The sequence below is a fragment of the Xiphias gladius genome, chromosome 22 (genome assembly GCF_016859285.1).
Source record: "Xiphias gladius isolate SHS-SW01 ecotype Sanya breed wild chromosome 22, ASM1685928v1, whole genome shotgun sequence".
NCBI lineage: Eukaryota > Metazoa > Chordata > Actinopteri > Istiophoriformes > Xiphiidae > Xiphias > Xiphias gladius.
In genome coordinates this window covers 19,099,864-19,113,552 of record NC_053421.1, presented here as the reverse complement: position 1 = coordinate 19,113,552, position 13,689 = coordinate 19,099,864, and the positions used below count along the sequence as shown (strand labels likewise).

The 13,689-nt window shown below is 37.0% G+C and overlaps 2 protein-coding genes across 3 annotated transcripts; both read right to left on the bottom strand.

The window, feature by feature from the left end:
- Positions 1-146: 146 nt before the first annotated feature.
- On the bottom strand, positions 147-4,812 carry ing4 (inhibitor of growth family, member 4). Its single transcript, XM_040117625.1, has 8 exons — positions 4,668-4,812; positions 4,122-4,193; positions 3,101-3,267; positions 2,840-2,954; positions 2,620-2,731; positions 2,351-2,495; positions 1,045-1,106; positions 147-910 (listed from the first exon to the last, which is right to left on the bottom strand). The coding sequence occupies exons 1-8, from the start codon at positions 4,702-4,704 to the stop codon at positions 871-873; spliced, it is 750 nt and encodes a 249-aa protein (XP_039973559.1). The 5' UTR covers positions 4,705-4,812; the 3' UTR covers positions 147-870.
- Positions 4,813-5,391: 579 nt separating this feature from the next.
- On the bottom strand, positions 5,392-12,935 carry nop2 (NOP2 nucleolar protein homolog (yeast)). Of its 2 annotated transcripts, none has more exons than XM_040117500.1 (16): positions 12,799-12,935; positions 11,696-11,859; positions 11,528-11,570; positions 11,386-11,450; positions 10,573-10,913; positions 10,044-10,278; positions 9,734-9,933; positions 8,647-8,736; positions 8,037-8,124; positions 7,794-7,934; positions 7,133-7,272; positions 6,944-7,033; positions 6,710-6,832; positions 6,500-6,597; positions 6,263-6,399; positions 5,392-6,158 (listed from the first exon to the last, which is right to left on the bottom strand). In XM_040117500.1, exons 2-16 carry the CDS (start codon positions 11,799-11,801, stop codon positions 5,722-5,724), a joined length of 2,334 nt encoding a protein of 777 aa, XP_039973434.1. In that variant the 5' UTR covers positions 11,802-11,859; positions 12,799-12,935; the 3' UTR covers positions 5,392-5,721. The 2 variants fall into 2 exon arrangements, with proteins under 2 accessions (XP_039973434.1, XP_039973435.1); XM_040117501.1 differs by having other exon boundaries at positions 11,696-11,823.
- Positions 12,936-13,689: the final 754 nt, after the last annotated feature.

Sequence of the window (13,689 nt, the reverse complement as noted above, 5' to 3'; positions counted from 1 at the left end):
GGATTTTGGCCAAACAGCACCACCTTATGGAAAACTATGGACACTACGACACAAAGGTGAGCTGCCGTTGATAAAAACTACAGTATACACAGTATGATGAAAAACACAGACACAAGGAACCACGCAGATTTTTTTGAGGTAGTAGCTGTATTCAAATGATTGACAACACAATCACGCCCTCTCCCCTGTACCAATGTTTCAGCTACAGAAATGACAATACTTTTCACGAAATGTGTTGCTTTCTATACAGCACTCAATCAAATGTTAAAATGAAACGGTTTAACTCACTACCACGGATGACTAATACTGTCAGGATGCAGCATTTGTCTTCATATTATTTTGCCCTCTTGTTACACTTTAAAAAAAATCAAACTAGTGTTCCAAGGCTAAGAATGAGAAACTTATCATACAACAAAGCAAAAAAATATCCATGGCCAACATTTCTTCAGAGAAAATACTAAAATTTTGTAGTTATGCATGTGAATACAGTATAGAGTATCATGGAAATGTCAACTGTTAAACCATTAAGGGCAGTTGTAGTGTTCATTATTCGCTCATAAAACAAAACATAAAAAAAAAAGTCACAATATGAGCACCAAAAGTAACTAAAAAAAAAAAAAAAAAAAAAAAAATCAAAATTATTTTTAACTGTTACAAAAAAAAAATCAGTAATTAAATATAATTGTAACCACTTGGCTCCTTCACACACACTGCACTGCATCATGCCAAGGCAAATTACTTAAATCAAAAGAAAAAGCACCAAATGTTAAGGAAGATGAAAACAAAAAGTTCTAGTAACTAATGAAGAAATATTCTTCTCATTTTCCATCTGATCAGTATCCATGTTTTGCTCCAGGACAACCGGGTTTTTTATTTTCTCTTTCTGTCTTGGGAGCATCTTGGACAGTACCTGCATGGCATAAATAAAAAATGATGAATTAGTAGTTAGGTGGTTGGCTTGAATGCGTAGCAATTCACACTTTTACTGCACACACTGAAAACAGGATAGCACGTTATAGCCTCCATTTCAGTTCAGTTTCTTACCATTTTCCTCTCGGTTTGGTTGTCAGGCCCACGCATGCAAAATGGAACCACTCAATGGAGCACTGGAGAATAGACAAAAACAGACAAAGTACTGTTAGGTGTCCTGCTAATGGAGCAGTCAGTGCAGACAAAGCAACATTATTCTAAAATCACGTGATCAGAAGCAAAATCAATCTTTTCAAGGGGAAACATTACATACAGTATGTGTAGTGTTTTATTTCACCTTGCCATCTTTGACCTTATCCACTGAGGAAGAAGCACAAGACGGCAGGACTCCTAAGCCTCTTATTTCTAGCATCTAGGAAATATATATAAGGGGGAGGGTGTACATCCACTGTATGTATAATAAGTGATTATTGATATATAACATTATAACAATTTCTATTTCTCATATATAATCTTATTTTAATCCTGTCACTGTCAGGATTTTACCATAAAAATATATTGTCATGACCTTTGTGATACGTGAATGGTATTTAATGTTAATGTTATTTAAATAAACACACACATGAATAAAGTCATATGTTGTTTGGACAGCCCGCTACATTAAAGGTCCCATGAAATTTAGAAATTCATTTTTTGTGGCTGCTTGTGTTCCTAAAGTATTTTTCTAATGCAAAATGTCACAAAAGGGCATTTCAGAATATATTTATATCAAAAATCTACCCTTCTTCTTCCTGAAACATAGTATTTTACTGATGGATCTTACTCATGGGAATGTTTACACATTTCCATCCAATAAAATATGACTATAGACTTTAAGGCATTGCAACCAACCAGCAGTAGGAAAAATAGATACAGAATCCATAAGGTACAAAACTACATAAAAAACTATAAACAGACTGTGGTTTTGACAAATACAAATGCAAATGTGTTATCATGACAATCGCAATAATAATTACAATTGTCTTTAAATGTTGTCTTGACTTCATAGTTTACGTTTGTATTGCATGACATACTTTCTTTATATGTATTTTTCTATAGTGAGTTCTGTTCTTGCAATAAACAGTTTCCGTTCAAAACATTACCAGCGTCAATAACATCTGTCTCTTCCGCCAGAGGCCCAAACACACGAACATGGATAAAACATTTTCCACTTTGTCCCCCCACAATGTCAGTATCGTTTTTGTAGCATTATTCCACTTACTTTTAAAATCTCAAATCAAATCCTTCACAGTTTTAAGTCTCATCCAAATACCTTTTTAATGCAGAAACATGTACAAAGATTTGGGAAAGTAACAATCCAAAAGGCATTTGCACCTGAGCCCTAACTGAGACAGAGAGGGGGCCATAAAACGAAACTCACATCAGTGTTGTCACAGCCGATCATCTCGCCATAAGAGACCTGATGACACAGACAGTAGGTGGGTTCGTTGGGGTCCACTGGCATGTCCAGCACATCAGATGGGTGCACATTTCCGAAGTTGGAGGAAGGGCTGTTGAATTCTCCTCTGATGATGGACCAAAATTTTTTAAATGAGACTACTATCATAAAGCTAACTAAGAATTATTAACTTCAAACATGAAAAGTAAACACAACTCCACCACAAGCTGGAAAGTAGATACACAACGTACGGTTGAAGGAGTTTGACTTTCTTCTGTGCACTCTTGGGACTGCCATCTTCATCGGAACTCTTCACTTTAGACCTTGTTTTAGCTGTCTTCTTTTCCTTCTGTCTGGAGTCACCTGGAATAACACAACCACTTAAGTAAATATACAAGTATGGATTTACAAAATCGTCCATATCTTCAATGCCAAAATAAAAAGACATGTAGAAAAATAATGGTCACACACCTTTCTTCCCCTTACTGGAGGTGGAATCATAGTCTGTGCTCTCAATCTGCTTTTCCTTCAGGTCAGCCTCAAACCGAGCCAGGTCAGTGTCAAGACGTCTGATGTGCTTGTCGACCTGCAGAAAACAGAACTTCAGCACACTGATTGTGGTGCATGCGTCATGTACATTCAGCACAGTGGGTCTATATGTCATCCAAGTTATTCTACTCATATTACGTACAGGTGTATGTAAAACGTTATGTTTATTTGTAAGATACTAACCATTTCATAGGTCTGCATGGCCAGCTGCACTTTATCATCTCCAAACTCCTTGCATTTACTGTAAGACTGCTGAATCTGCCTCAGAATAGACAGCTTTTGCTCAGAGGAAAGAGTGCGGGCATTGGCTGTGTATTCTTTAGCCAGAGAGTCTATCTGTCCTTTTAGATCTAAAGGAGAGATAAGGTGTAAAACCTCTTAAACAACATACAAATGTGATATCAGTGTTTACAATTAATACCTCTCTAATGTAAAGAAAATAATTGCAGTGGCAACATATTTAAATATTAGGTGCCTGTTTTTTTTCTTGTTTAACAAGCATGGGCATTCATTTTACTTATGTCTATGAACGGAAAATGTCGGAAATTGCTAGGATAGTAACTAAAATATTTTGTGAATTTAAAGATTCATCGCAACTTATCATACTTAATTGGCAAAAGTTAATTATGACCTCAGGGTTTTTTTCTAGAAATGTTTACAAACTATTAGGGAGTTTGTTGTACTAGTATTTTACTATTGATCGGTGGTTCCCAAACTTTCTTGCTTGTGACCACTTAAAAATGAAGTAATGTCTACTTATGGCCCCCTATAACACATTCTTGCGTTATTGAGGACAAGAAATGTGAGCCGTTGAAACAAGGAGGGGTTTTTGTCTTCTTGGATTGTTTCATTAGAAGAATTTCCAGATGTCTGAAGAGGTTAAATATGCCAGTATTGCACTAAAAAAAAGTGCAAAAATAAAAGAGAAAAGTCAGAAAATAAACTTAATATTGTGGAAAAAAAACAAAAAACAAAAAAAACCCAGTTTTTTCCTTTTCATATCACTTTAATCTCCACTGAGGGGTCCTGACCCCCAGGTTGGGAACCACGGCAGAGATCTTATTGACAATGGATTTACAACATGTGATATAAAAGTGGCGTTAACACGTTTCTTTTCCTAAATGGGGTGCAGATGACTTGTGTTTTCACATCACTTCTGCTTCTGAGTGGACATCAACACTTATTTCAGATTTCTTTGTCTCACCCTCTGTACGTTGATCTAGATCCCTCATCAAATTGAAGTTTCTCTGCAACTCGAACGGCAGGTTTTCTATGCCTGGCGAAGTGAAGGGGAAGAAACAAAGAGTTTAACCCCACTTTCAGTGAGATCAACATGAAACAATGATGGAAGCAGGATAGCTAGCTTAATTTTATGTACGGAGTGATGCTCCCTGTGCCATTAACCCTTGCTTTAAAATTAGCTTTCACAAGTAGGTTATGGCAGCAAACAACAAGCAAATAAACAATGACAATTAACTTTGCTTAAGAAGTTAATTTAAACCAAGTCGTAGTAACTAGTACAGCGTATGTGCTGTACGAGCTCAGACAGCATCCCTTCTTCACTACAGTTCGATGCGATATTCCAGCAAATAGACTGAGCCTACCCCCGCCATCCGTTAGGAAACGGTTACGGCACTGTTTCGCTGACGGGCTAACTAGGAGCCATTATGCACAACGAAACAAAGCGCATAAAAGAGCTAAGTAGGTAGAAATATTTTCCAACATGGTAAAATCATGATAAACAGCTTACTGTCCAAATAATGCTCCAAATACATCCCCGCCGCCATCTTGGAAAATGTAAACAACACAGCTTCCTGTCCGAAATGGACCAATCTGACCGGTTGTTTCCACACTCTTTGACAGCACTGGTGGAAGGCTTTCCAGCACAAACTCCCATCCAAACTATTGTTATGTATTTCAAGTGTATTATATATCATTTTTTATAAATGTAATACATACTAGAAGGCATATGGAGAGCCCCTTTAACATATTAAGACTGGCAGTATATCTGCAGTGTATTTGTGACCAGTCAAAACTTGAATTCATTGATTACATTCTGACTAATGTCAATGAACCATCGAGTTCTATGGAAAATCAGGTTAAAGACATCTACATCTCAATTCGGAATATCTGAAATCTTGATGTTTTTTCCATTTAGATTATGACTCGTCTCTAAAATTCAAGATACCTTTAATGTAGTTTCTGAGTGGAGATAATTTCAATTGAATATACAGATTTCGGTGTTTAAAAAGTTATTACAAGTCAAATTTCAATTGTGAATATCTGAAACTACAGTTATGACTAAGGACAAATCAAAATACATTTGTAGATGATGATCAAGTGAAAGCTCTTAAATGCTAAATGTTTTTATAGCTGACACTGACATTTAGTTCTTCTCATCAAACAGTTAGATGATCTAGGTGTACCTAAAAGACAAGTAAGACTTCCCACTGATTAATAAAGAATCAAACAAGTGATGAGAAAAATATCTTAAAAGATTTATTATATCTCACAGATTTCTCGAAGTTGTCCCCCCCTGCCATCAAATCAACAGACCAAGACAATGAATATTCTGTAATACAAATAAAAAAGGGAGGACTAAACCTAAAAAGAACATCGCAGACCAGTCCAATCCATCTGTACATGGCCATGTTACAATCATGTTTGACGCATACAATTATTGCTGCTCTGAATGGACAACAGAGCACAACAACTTCATCTGAAGGGAAGTGGATCTGAATCTGTAACGAAGCTCTACAAAGCTTTTACATTATCAAGCACACTGAAACAGACTGTATACAATGTCACTCTCCGTTTTGCTTTTGCAGCATGTGCTTCAACTTTTTGAATTTATTCTTTCCCATTCTGTTCTTTCCCTTCATGGGTGATTTTCTCTTTTGAGCCTGCTTTTTCTCAAATCTGCTCCCTCCCTTTGTGTTAGCCTTTGATGCTTTAGTCTCCTCAGTTGTTTTCATTGCAGGCTTCTTGGCCTCTCCCCCCTTCCCAGTCTCTCGATCCATCTTGGCGACCTTTGCCTTTTTTGGTCCAGCAGGTAACTTCTTTTTGCCTTTTGACTTGATGTTTGCTTTTTCCTTGGCTGCTGTTCCATTTGCTTGGGCTTTTCCCTTTGAGCTGCCTGCCTTACCAGGGACAGTCTTGTTGGTCTTGTCACTTTTGGACGGTTTCCCCTGAGGAGATTCTGTAACTACTGTCACCTCAGGAGCCTCTGAATTCTCTTCTTCTGCATTAGTAACAGACACAGAAGGTTAGTTTGTGATAAACAAAGTAACCATCGTAAGAAAGCTGTCTAGTAGTCATAAAAAAAAAAAAAAAAAAAAGTGTTACCTTTCCCTGCTGGCACGGTTGGAATTACATTGGAGAACTTCTTCAGTTTGGCCACAAAAAACCCATCCATATTGTGGGAATGAGGGTAAAATCGGCGAGAGAGTCGCAGAGAAGGATGGAATCTGCGTTCTTTGAACCTAAAAGAATTGAAAAATAAATGTAGGGTTGACGATCAAAGTATTTACCATTTAATACCTTAAATACTCGGTGAAAACACACATTGGTTATCTTAGTTACCTGGTGAAGCCTTCCTTGCCAAAGTCAAGTCCTGTGGGAACTAATTTGACGTTCCTTTTCTTTAAAGCGTAGTCCACCACCCATTCATTCTCCTCGACCTAGTGGAATACATTTTGATCACTACCCAGGCCTCTCTCCTACGTAATCTACACCATACTCATTATCAACGTAGTACAGTTGGCACAAAACTAATTTTGCATTAACACATACCATTATTGAACATGTGCAGTAGACCAGATATCCTCCTGAGGGTGACTCAGCATCGACAGAGTCTATGGCAGATAGAATCAGCTCTTTCTGCAGGTGAGCAGAGCGCTGGATGTCTGCCTCATCCTATCAGGAAGCAGGAGGATCGCAGGAACAACGTATTAAAGCATTATTTAATATCCAAAGTATTTACATAATCTATATGGCTGTATATGTAAATGGTGAATGGTGGTTTACCTTGCTGGTCTTCACAGCTGGATCTTTAGCGATGACTCCTGTGCCTGAGCACGGAGCATCAAGCAGTACTCTATCAAACCCACCCATTACCTGTAGGAAGAGTTTCTCAACAAGTCAGAACACTTTATAAACTCTAGTGTAAATGTAAACCACAGAGACAGTCTTTTTCTGCTGATGTATGAATGTTACCTTTGGGAACTGCCTGCCATCGTAGTTGGAGACCACAGTGTTGGTGACGCCCAGACGGTGGATGTTTCCCACCACACTCTTCAATCTTTCAGCGTTAGCATCATTAGCCACGATCACCCCTGTGTTTCTCATCAGCTGTGCTAAAGGTGGAACATTTACATATATCATTGAGTAAATTTAATTTGCATGTGAGAAGAGTTTGGATTTACCTACATTTGCCCTGGTCTACATTACAGCTGAAACAAACAGTCAATGAATCAATTAGTCAATGAATCGATCCACACAGAATTAATCAGCAATTATTTAGATACTGAATTAAATGTTTCATTTTTCAAGGAAACATTCACTGGTTCTAGCCTCTCAAATGTAATAATGTAGTGCTTCTCTTTTTCATATATGATAGGAAACTGAATATCTTTTGGACTTGGACTGTTTGGAAAAAACAAAGAATATCAATACGACATGTAAGGCTTTGGTAAATTATATTAGGTATTTTTCCTGATATTTTATAGACAAAAAGATTAATCCATCATTCGAGAAAATGATTAGGAGATTAATCAATTATGAAAATAACAACCCCTAGTCTAAATTACAGTTTTAAAAACCTCATAAAATTATTGTAATTGTCAATGATATAAAGTATAACTGCAGCACAACTTACCAATATAAGTGGTCTTGCCTCCTGGAGCTGAGCTCATGTCCAACACTAACTCTCCCTCCTGTGGAGAAAGTGCCATGACTGGCAGAAAACTGGAGGCTCCTTGCAGCATGTACTGACCAGCCAGGTACTCTGGCGTTGCACCTGTTTTAAATACGACAAGGCTACAGTCGGTCTCAGATATTCGCCAATAAAGATCCTTAATGGCTCAAGTCAGATCACTGACATTAATGTACTGAAACTTACCAATAGGTACTGAGGAGTCATAGATCACCAAACCCACTTTAGACCATTTCCCTAGTGGATCAAGATTCACTCCTCTGTTGATCAGGGCCTTAACAAGGAAAAATGTAAACCAACGCGTTCAACATGTGAGCACTGGAAGGGCAGCATTTGAGAGCATTTGACAATAGTAGTCAAGTCATTTGATGAGGAGTTTCTCCAGGTGCTCATTGGCGATTTCTGCATTAATGACATCAAAACTAAAGCCCCACTATTAAAAAAAAAAAAGAAGAAAATATTCTATTGATTTAATTTACATTCCTAGTTCTAATCAAACCAGCTGTATGACGGGTCCTCATATATCTGACCCAAATGCCCCCACTTTTATTTTTCTGAAAATGCTACTGAGTGTAATTTTTGTTCTGCGACTGCATTTATTAAACCCATACTTGATTGTTATTTCCTAGAACAAATAGCTTCATTAAAACCTGCAAAAAGCAATGCTATTACTACTTCATTTGTGCTTTTTAGTGAGTTGACCCAGAAAACCCTAATGAGCATGAAACATATTGTGCATTTTGGGAAGATATTGTAATTGGCAATTCAATCCGTATCTCCCAACCCGATCATCTACCTGTGCAAGGTCCCTCCTCCTCGTTTTCAGTGTGTTTGTCCGAATAGTGATAGGTCTATGAATTTCATTGGCCTCAAGGAAATCAACCAGCTGTTGACAAGAAAAAAAAAAAAAGATTTATGAAGCTCTTTTTCCTGCAATCAAAAATATTTTAGTCATTTTTTCTTTCAACCCAAAATTTCAACTGGGTCTTGACAACAGCCAAATGGTCAAACTTGTACAGTGGCATGAAGAAGTTTGGGCTACCCTGGTCAAAATTTCTCTTACTGTGAATAGTTAAGTGAGTAGGAGATGAACTGATCTCCGAAAGACAGAGTTAACAATGAAAAATTATTTTCAACATTTTAAGCAAGATTAGTGTAGTGCTCACAATGAGCAAAGCTATGTTTTGAGACAAAAAGGTGCGGAATTTCGTGAACAAGAACACCTCTCCAAATGTTAAGCACGGTGGGGTATCGATCATGCTTTTGGGCTTTTTGTTGCAGCCAGTGGCACGGGAAACATTTTGCGCTAGTAGAGGGAAGAATGGATTCAATTAAATACCAGAAAATTCTGGATTCAATCATCACACTGTCTGTTAAAAAACCTGAAGTAACAAGAGGATGGAATCTACAATCTACATGATAAATAATCCTAAACACACTTTAAAATCCACAATGTGGTACCTCAAGAGGTGCAAGCTGAAGATTTTGTTGTGGCCCTCATAATCCCCCGGCCTGAACATCATCTACAAGATGTGATACTTGACAAAGGAGGTGTTACTAAGTACTGACCATGCAGGGTGCCTAAACTTTTGTTTCGGTCCCTTTTACTTTTTTGTTATTTTGAAACTGTAAAATATGGAAATTAAAAAGTAATCTTGCTTAAAATATTAAAGAAATGTGTCATCTTTAACATCATGCCATTTGAAAATCTATTAATCTTTTACTCTGCTTAGCTACTTACAGCAACAGTACAGTACAGTGCCCAAACTTTTTGCCACTTTCATGCCACTGTATAACAGCGTGCATCAGTCAGTTGTAAGCACGATAAGAACATCAGAATTTCTGAGCACATGCTTTCTTCAGTACCACAAGAAAACACACACCTCTGAGAGAGGGAAGAGGTCTATTAATTTCTCAATGAGGAAGTTGTTGTAGCTGTAATAGGTGCAGAGATCCTTCTTGAGGAGAGAGATGTACTCTGCCCTTTCTTTCCCCTCCTCCCTTTTTGTTGAGAAATTACAGAGGACATCAATGTTGTCCTTTATTCTTTGATGAATTGTCTTCAGGTCTAGAGGCAGGACACCTAGAAAATGCAGATAAGAAAAAAGCTTTGATTGTTTGCAGAACAATTAGTGTAAATCTGCTGCTACATGTGCTGCTTCAACACAGTAATCTTAACTGTGAATCACTCACCTTCCTTCTCGCTCTCTTCTGCCCTAGGTAGCCTAAATTTATCCATTTCATCTATGTTGGTTTGTAACGTGTCTTCCTCATCCATGTCAGCATCCGATTTCTCTTCATCATCATCATCGTCATCATCATCACCTTCGCTGTCTTCCTCCTCCTCATCGTAAACTTCGTCACTTCCTACAGCCATGGTTTCTTTCAGCTTTTTCTCTTTCTTGGCCGCACGCTCAATAGGAAGGAGCTAAATGTGAAACAAAAACCAAGGAAAGTTGTCACTAAATTATAATAATTATATATTTACCACATCAACAACCCTTACACTGTGTAAGATACACTCCTAATTTTGTTGTACTAGCTAGCACTAGCACTGTACCACTAGCAGTGTATTAACACATAAATAGTGAAGTGGGAGGAAAACTGAAGTCTCTATAATAAAATCAGGGATTGTATCTGCAAATTTCCAGTTTTGTCAATAATGAAATTTCAACATTCGTATCAGAATTTGGTCCAATTTCAAAGTGGTGGTTTCACATACTTCCTCTCCCTCACTCTCTTCTTCTGCTGCTGCTTCATCTCCACTGCCGTCATCAAGTGTGCCGTAGTCATCAACCATTTCATCATCATCATCATCATCATCGTCGTCATCCTCCTCCTCCTCCTCCTCCTCCTCCTGTTTCACTCCTGATTTTGCACCCTTCTTTCCTTGGTCTTTTGCTCCTTTCTTCTGCTGCTGTTGTTGTTGTTGTTGTTGCTCCTCCTCATCCTCCTCATCTTCTTCCTCCCAGTGATCATCACTGTCATCCTCACTTTCAGGTTCATCAATTTTGCGCTTCCTCTTTGCTGGTTTCAACCATTGACTGTTCTCATCAGTGAATCCTTTAGAAAGAGAGAGAAACAAAAATTAACATTACAAGTATCTCTACTAATCTACTCTCTCTTTTTTTTTTTTTAATATAATTTCTAAACCACCATCCCTAGATGTCAAATTTCTGGAGCTAAATAATCCATCACAGTGAAAATGAAGCCTTAATTTATTTTTGTCAATATCTTTGTTGCATTGTTGTTTCATTATTCCTACATGTGCTTGATTAGAGCGTCTGATATCAGTGCTGCATTAGATTACATTCTGCTCAATATTGATACCCAGTCACCCACAGAATAAATGTCCTATCACATCCATGTCTTCTCATTTGTTGTATCTTTATTATCTGGGACAACAGTTAATTACAAACCAAATATTGTGAAATTCTGTGAGCAGCATCAAGAATATCCGGTGTGTAAAGAAGCCAATTTTTAGATGGTGGACAGAAAACATCACAACCACATTAACTGACAATGATGTTGTTACCTTTCTTGGGCTGTTCCTCAGCAACATCTTCAGGCTTTGTTAAATTGTGGACTCTCTTTGCAGCTCTGGAAAATGACGATATGAATGAAAAACTTGTAAAGAGTAATCTTACTTCATGTTATGTAATCAGTCAACCTCTTACCTTTTCCTGCCTCTACTTGACAGACGTTTTGGTCCAGTTTCCTCTGCAAACAGGAAAAAATAAAAAATAAAAACTTGGTGAACAAGCCTATGTGATGTGTTATGGTCAATATTTCCACAATGAATACATGTGTTTTAGGAGAGCGGACAGAAAGGACAAAATAGTCACCATCAGTTATAAACTTGGCCAACTCGTTCTCTGCTCCCTGTTGTTTCTTGGCTTTTTTCCCCGGCCCTCTTTTCACCTTGTTGGCGGGATCCAACTTCCGACCCATGACTTTGAGCTACAAAGACACCCTGAAAAGCAAAAGAAGACGAGGATCTGTTCACCGCCTGTGCAAAATATAAAGCACAGTGTGTAAGAGCAGAGGCAATTCATTGTCCTTTAAATAGACCACAGTCTGTTGTTTGCCAGGAAAAAACAACTGCAGAACTTCATATCAGGGCTGAACCACATGATGTCCATGATTTCATATACATTTGCATATCTACTATCTCCAGTAAGTTTTCAAACATCATATCTATATATATCTATATCTATATATATATATATATATCTATATATATATATATATCTTTTTTTTTTAGAATATTCTAGTTAAATCTAAGGCAGGTTGGGGAAAAATTGGTAAAAAATGTATGTGATTTAATTTGATTCGAAATTACCTATATCTTAAACAATCTTATTAGCCACATAAAGAAGACAACATACTGTATATAAGTCTTACGAGGGTGATAAAAAAACTGGCACTGTTTAGTTTAGAGCCCCATTAGGATGTGAGAGGCTGTTGAATACTCAGATTGAGGTCTTTGGTTTAGGGCTACGAGGCACTCAGCAGAAATGTCAAAAAATAAAAAAGGTGGAAAGAGCTGTGCTGAAAACAAGTCTGCAGAAGAACTCCATGTTACAACTTCAGCTGTAAGACATATGCACCACGTTATGTCCAGCAAGTGTATAATATTTCCTAAAGAAAACACTCAAACATTCCTCTGGTCATCGTATTCGTTACTTCTATTCCCCAGTAGTTTGTGGCTATTTATCGCTGGAGACACAATTACCCAAGTGTTAAATTATAAAACGACTGTTACTGAACTTTCGCGGTGACAGAGTAACGTTGTTACAAAATAATGAACATTTACACACCGACTAATAGTTGACCTAACTCCGCATGCAGTGTTTGCAAGTAAAGCTAAGACTTCGGTTATTAAACACTGACTGACCGAGTCTTTGCCTTCTGAGCGAATCTCAGCAACAATTCTTCACATACTCACCGATTAATCTGTCACTATTTGTTCCAACTTCTGACTGCTGGTGGAAGATAAAAAAAAAAAAATTCCACACGTGAATTTTCCTTCAACACGTTGTAGAAGAACATCCGGCGCACATGGGTGACGGAGTAATGGTGGCGACACAGGCGCATGCACACCCACAGCCGCACACGCCATTAAAGAGACAGTTTTTTTTTTTTAATAGTTTTTTTTTTTTAGTTATCTATATTAAAAGACAAAAACTAAACACTTGCTAGTGACTGGGAATCCATCTTTTTCTCAAAAGCAAATAATCAAAATAAATTTCCATTTCGTCACAGTCCAAGTATTGAACATTGTAAATGGAAATTACAATCAAATACAACTAAATACAAAGGCGAACGTTACTAAAAATAAAAATTAAATAATTAAATAAGATTAAATAAAATAAAAGCACACTGATTTCTGTGTTTTAAAAATTGTAGTTATAATAATTAATTGTGCATACAATCGTTTTGTTTGGATGACATTTAGGAGAGTTTAAAAAATATATAAAATTATGAAATAAAAGAGAAAATATAAATAATCTTTTAGAAAAAAGACATTTGTGAATTCAAAAAAATATATAATTATTGAATTTACAAAAAAATAAAAAAAATTAAAATAAATCCTTGGGTTTTTACACTCCAAATATATTGTGACATATTTACCAGAAAGTTAAAAGTTGTTTTTATAATTTTGGAATTAACAACAAAAATGTGACCGCAATTTGTCCACAAAATTAAAACTGTAAAAGAAAAAGAGAAAAACTACAGCTAACGCCAACATCATCTAAGCAAGAGGCAAAAACATTAGTGGGGTGTATGTTTTGTAAGATTTTAATGTCTCTCTCGAGCCCATAAACTGTATATAAAT

Excerpts from the sequence above, each read along its gene's own strand:
- ing4 (XM_040117625.1), bottom strand. The coding sequence starts at position 4,704 with ATGGCGGCGGGGATGTATTTGGAGCATTATTTGGACA. Across the intron at positions 2,955-3,100 it reads CCATGCAGACCTATGAAATG|GTCGACAAGCACATCAGACG; the intron begins GTTAGTATCTTA and ends TGTTTTCTGCAG. Across the intron at positions 911-1,044 it reads ACCAAACCGAGAGGAAAATG|GTACTGTCCAAGATGCTCCC; the intron begins GTAAGAAACTGA and ends TATGCCATGCAG.
- nop2 (XM_040117500.1), bottom strand. The coding sequence starts at position 11,801 with ATGGGTCGGAAGTTGGATCCCGCCAACAAGGTGAAAAGAGGGCCGGGG. Across the intron at positions 10,279-10,572 it reads AAGAGAGTGAGGGAGAGGAA|CTCCTTCCTATTGAGCGTGC; the intron begins GTATGTGAAACC and ends TTTCACATTTAG. Across the intron at positions 7,273-7,793 it reads AGGCAAGACCACTTATATTG|CACAGCTGATGAGAAACACA; the intron begins GTAAGTTGTGCT and ends TTCCACCTTTAG.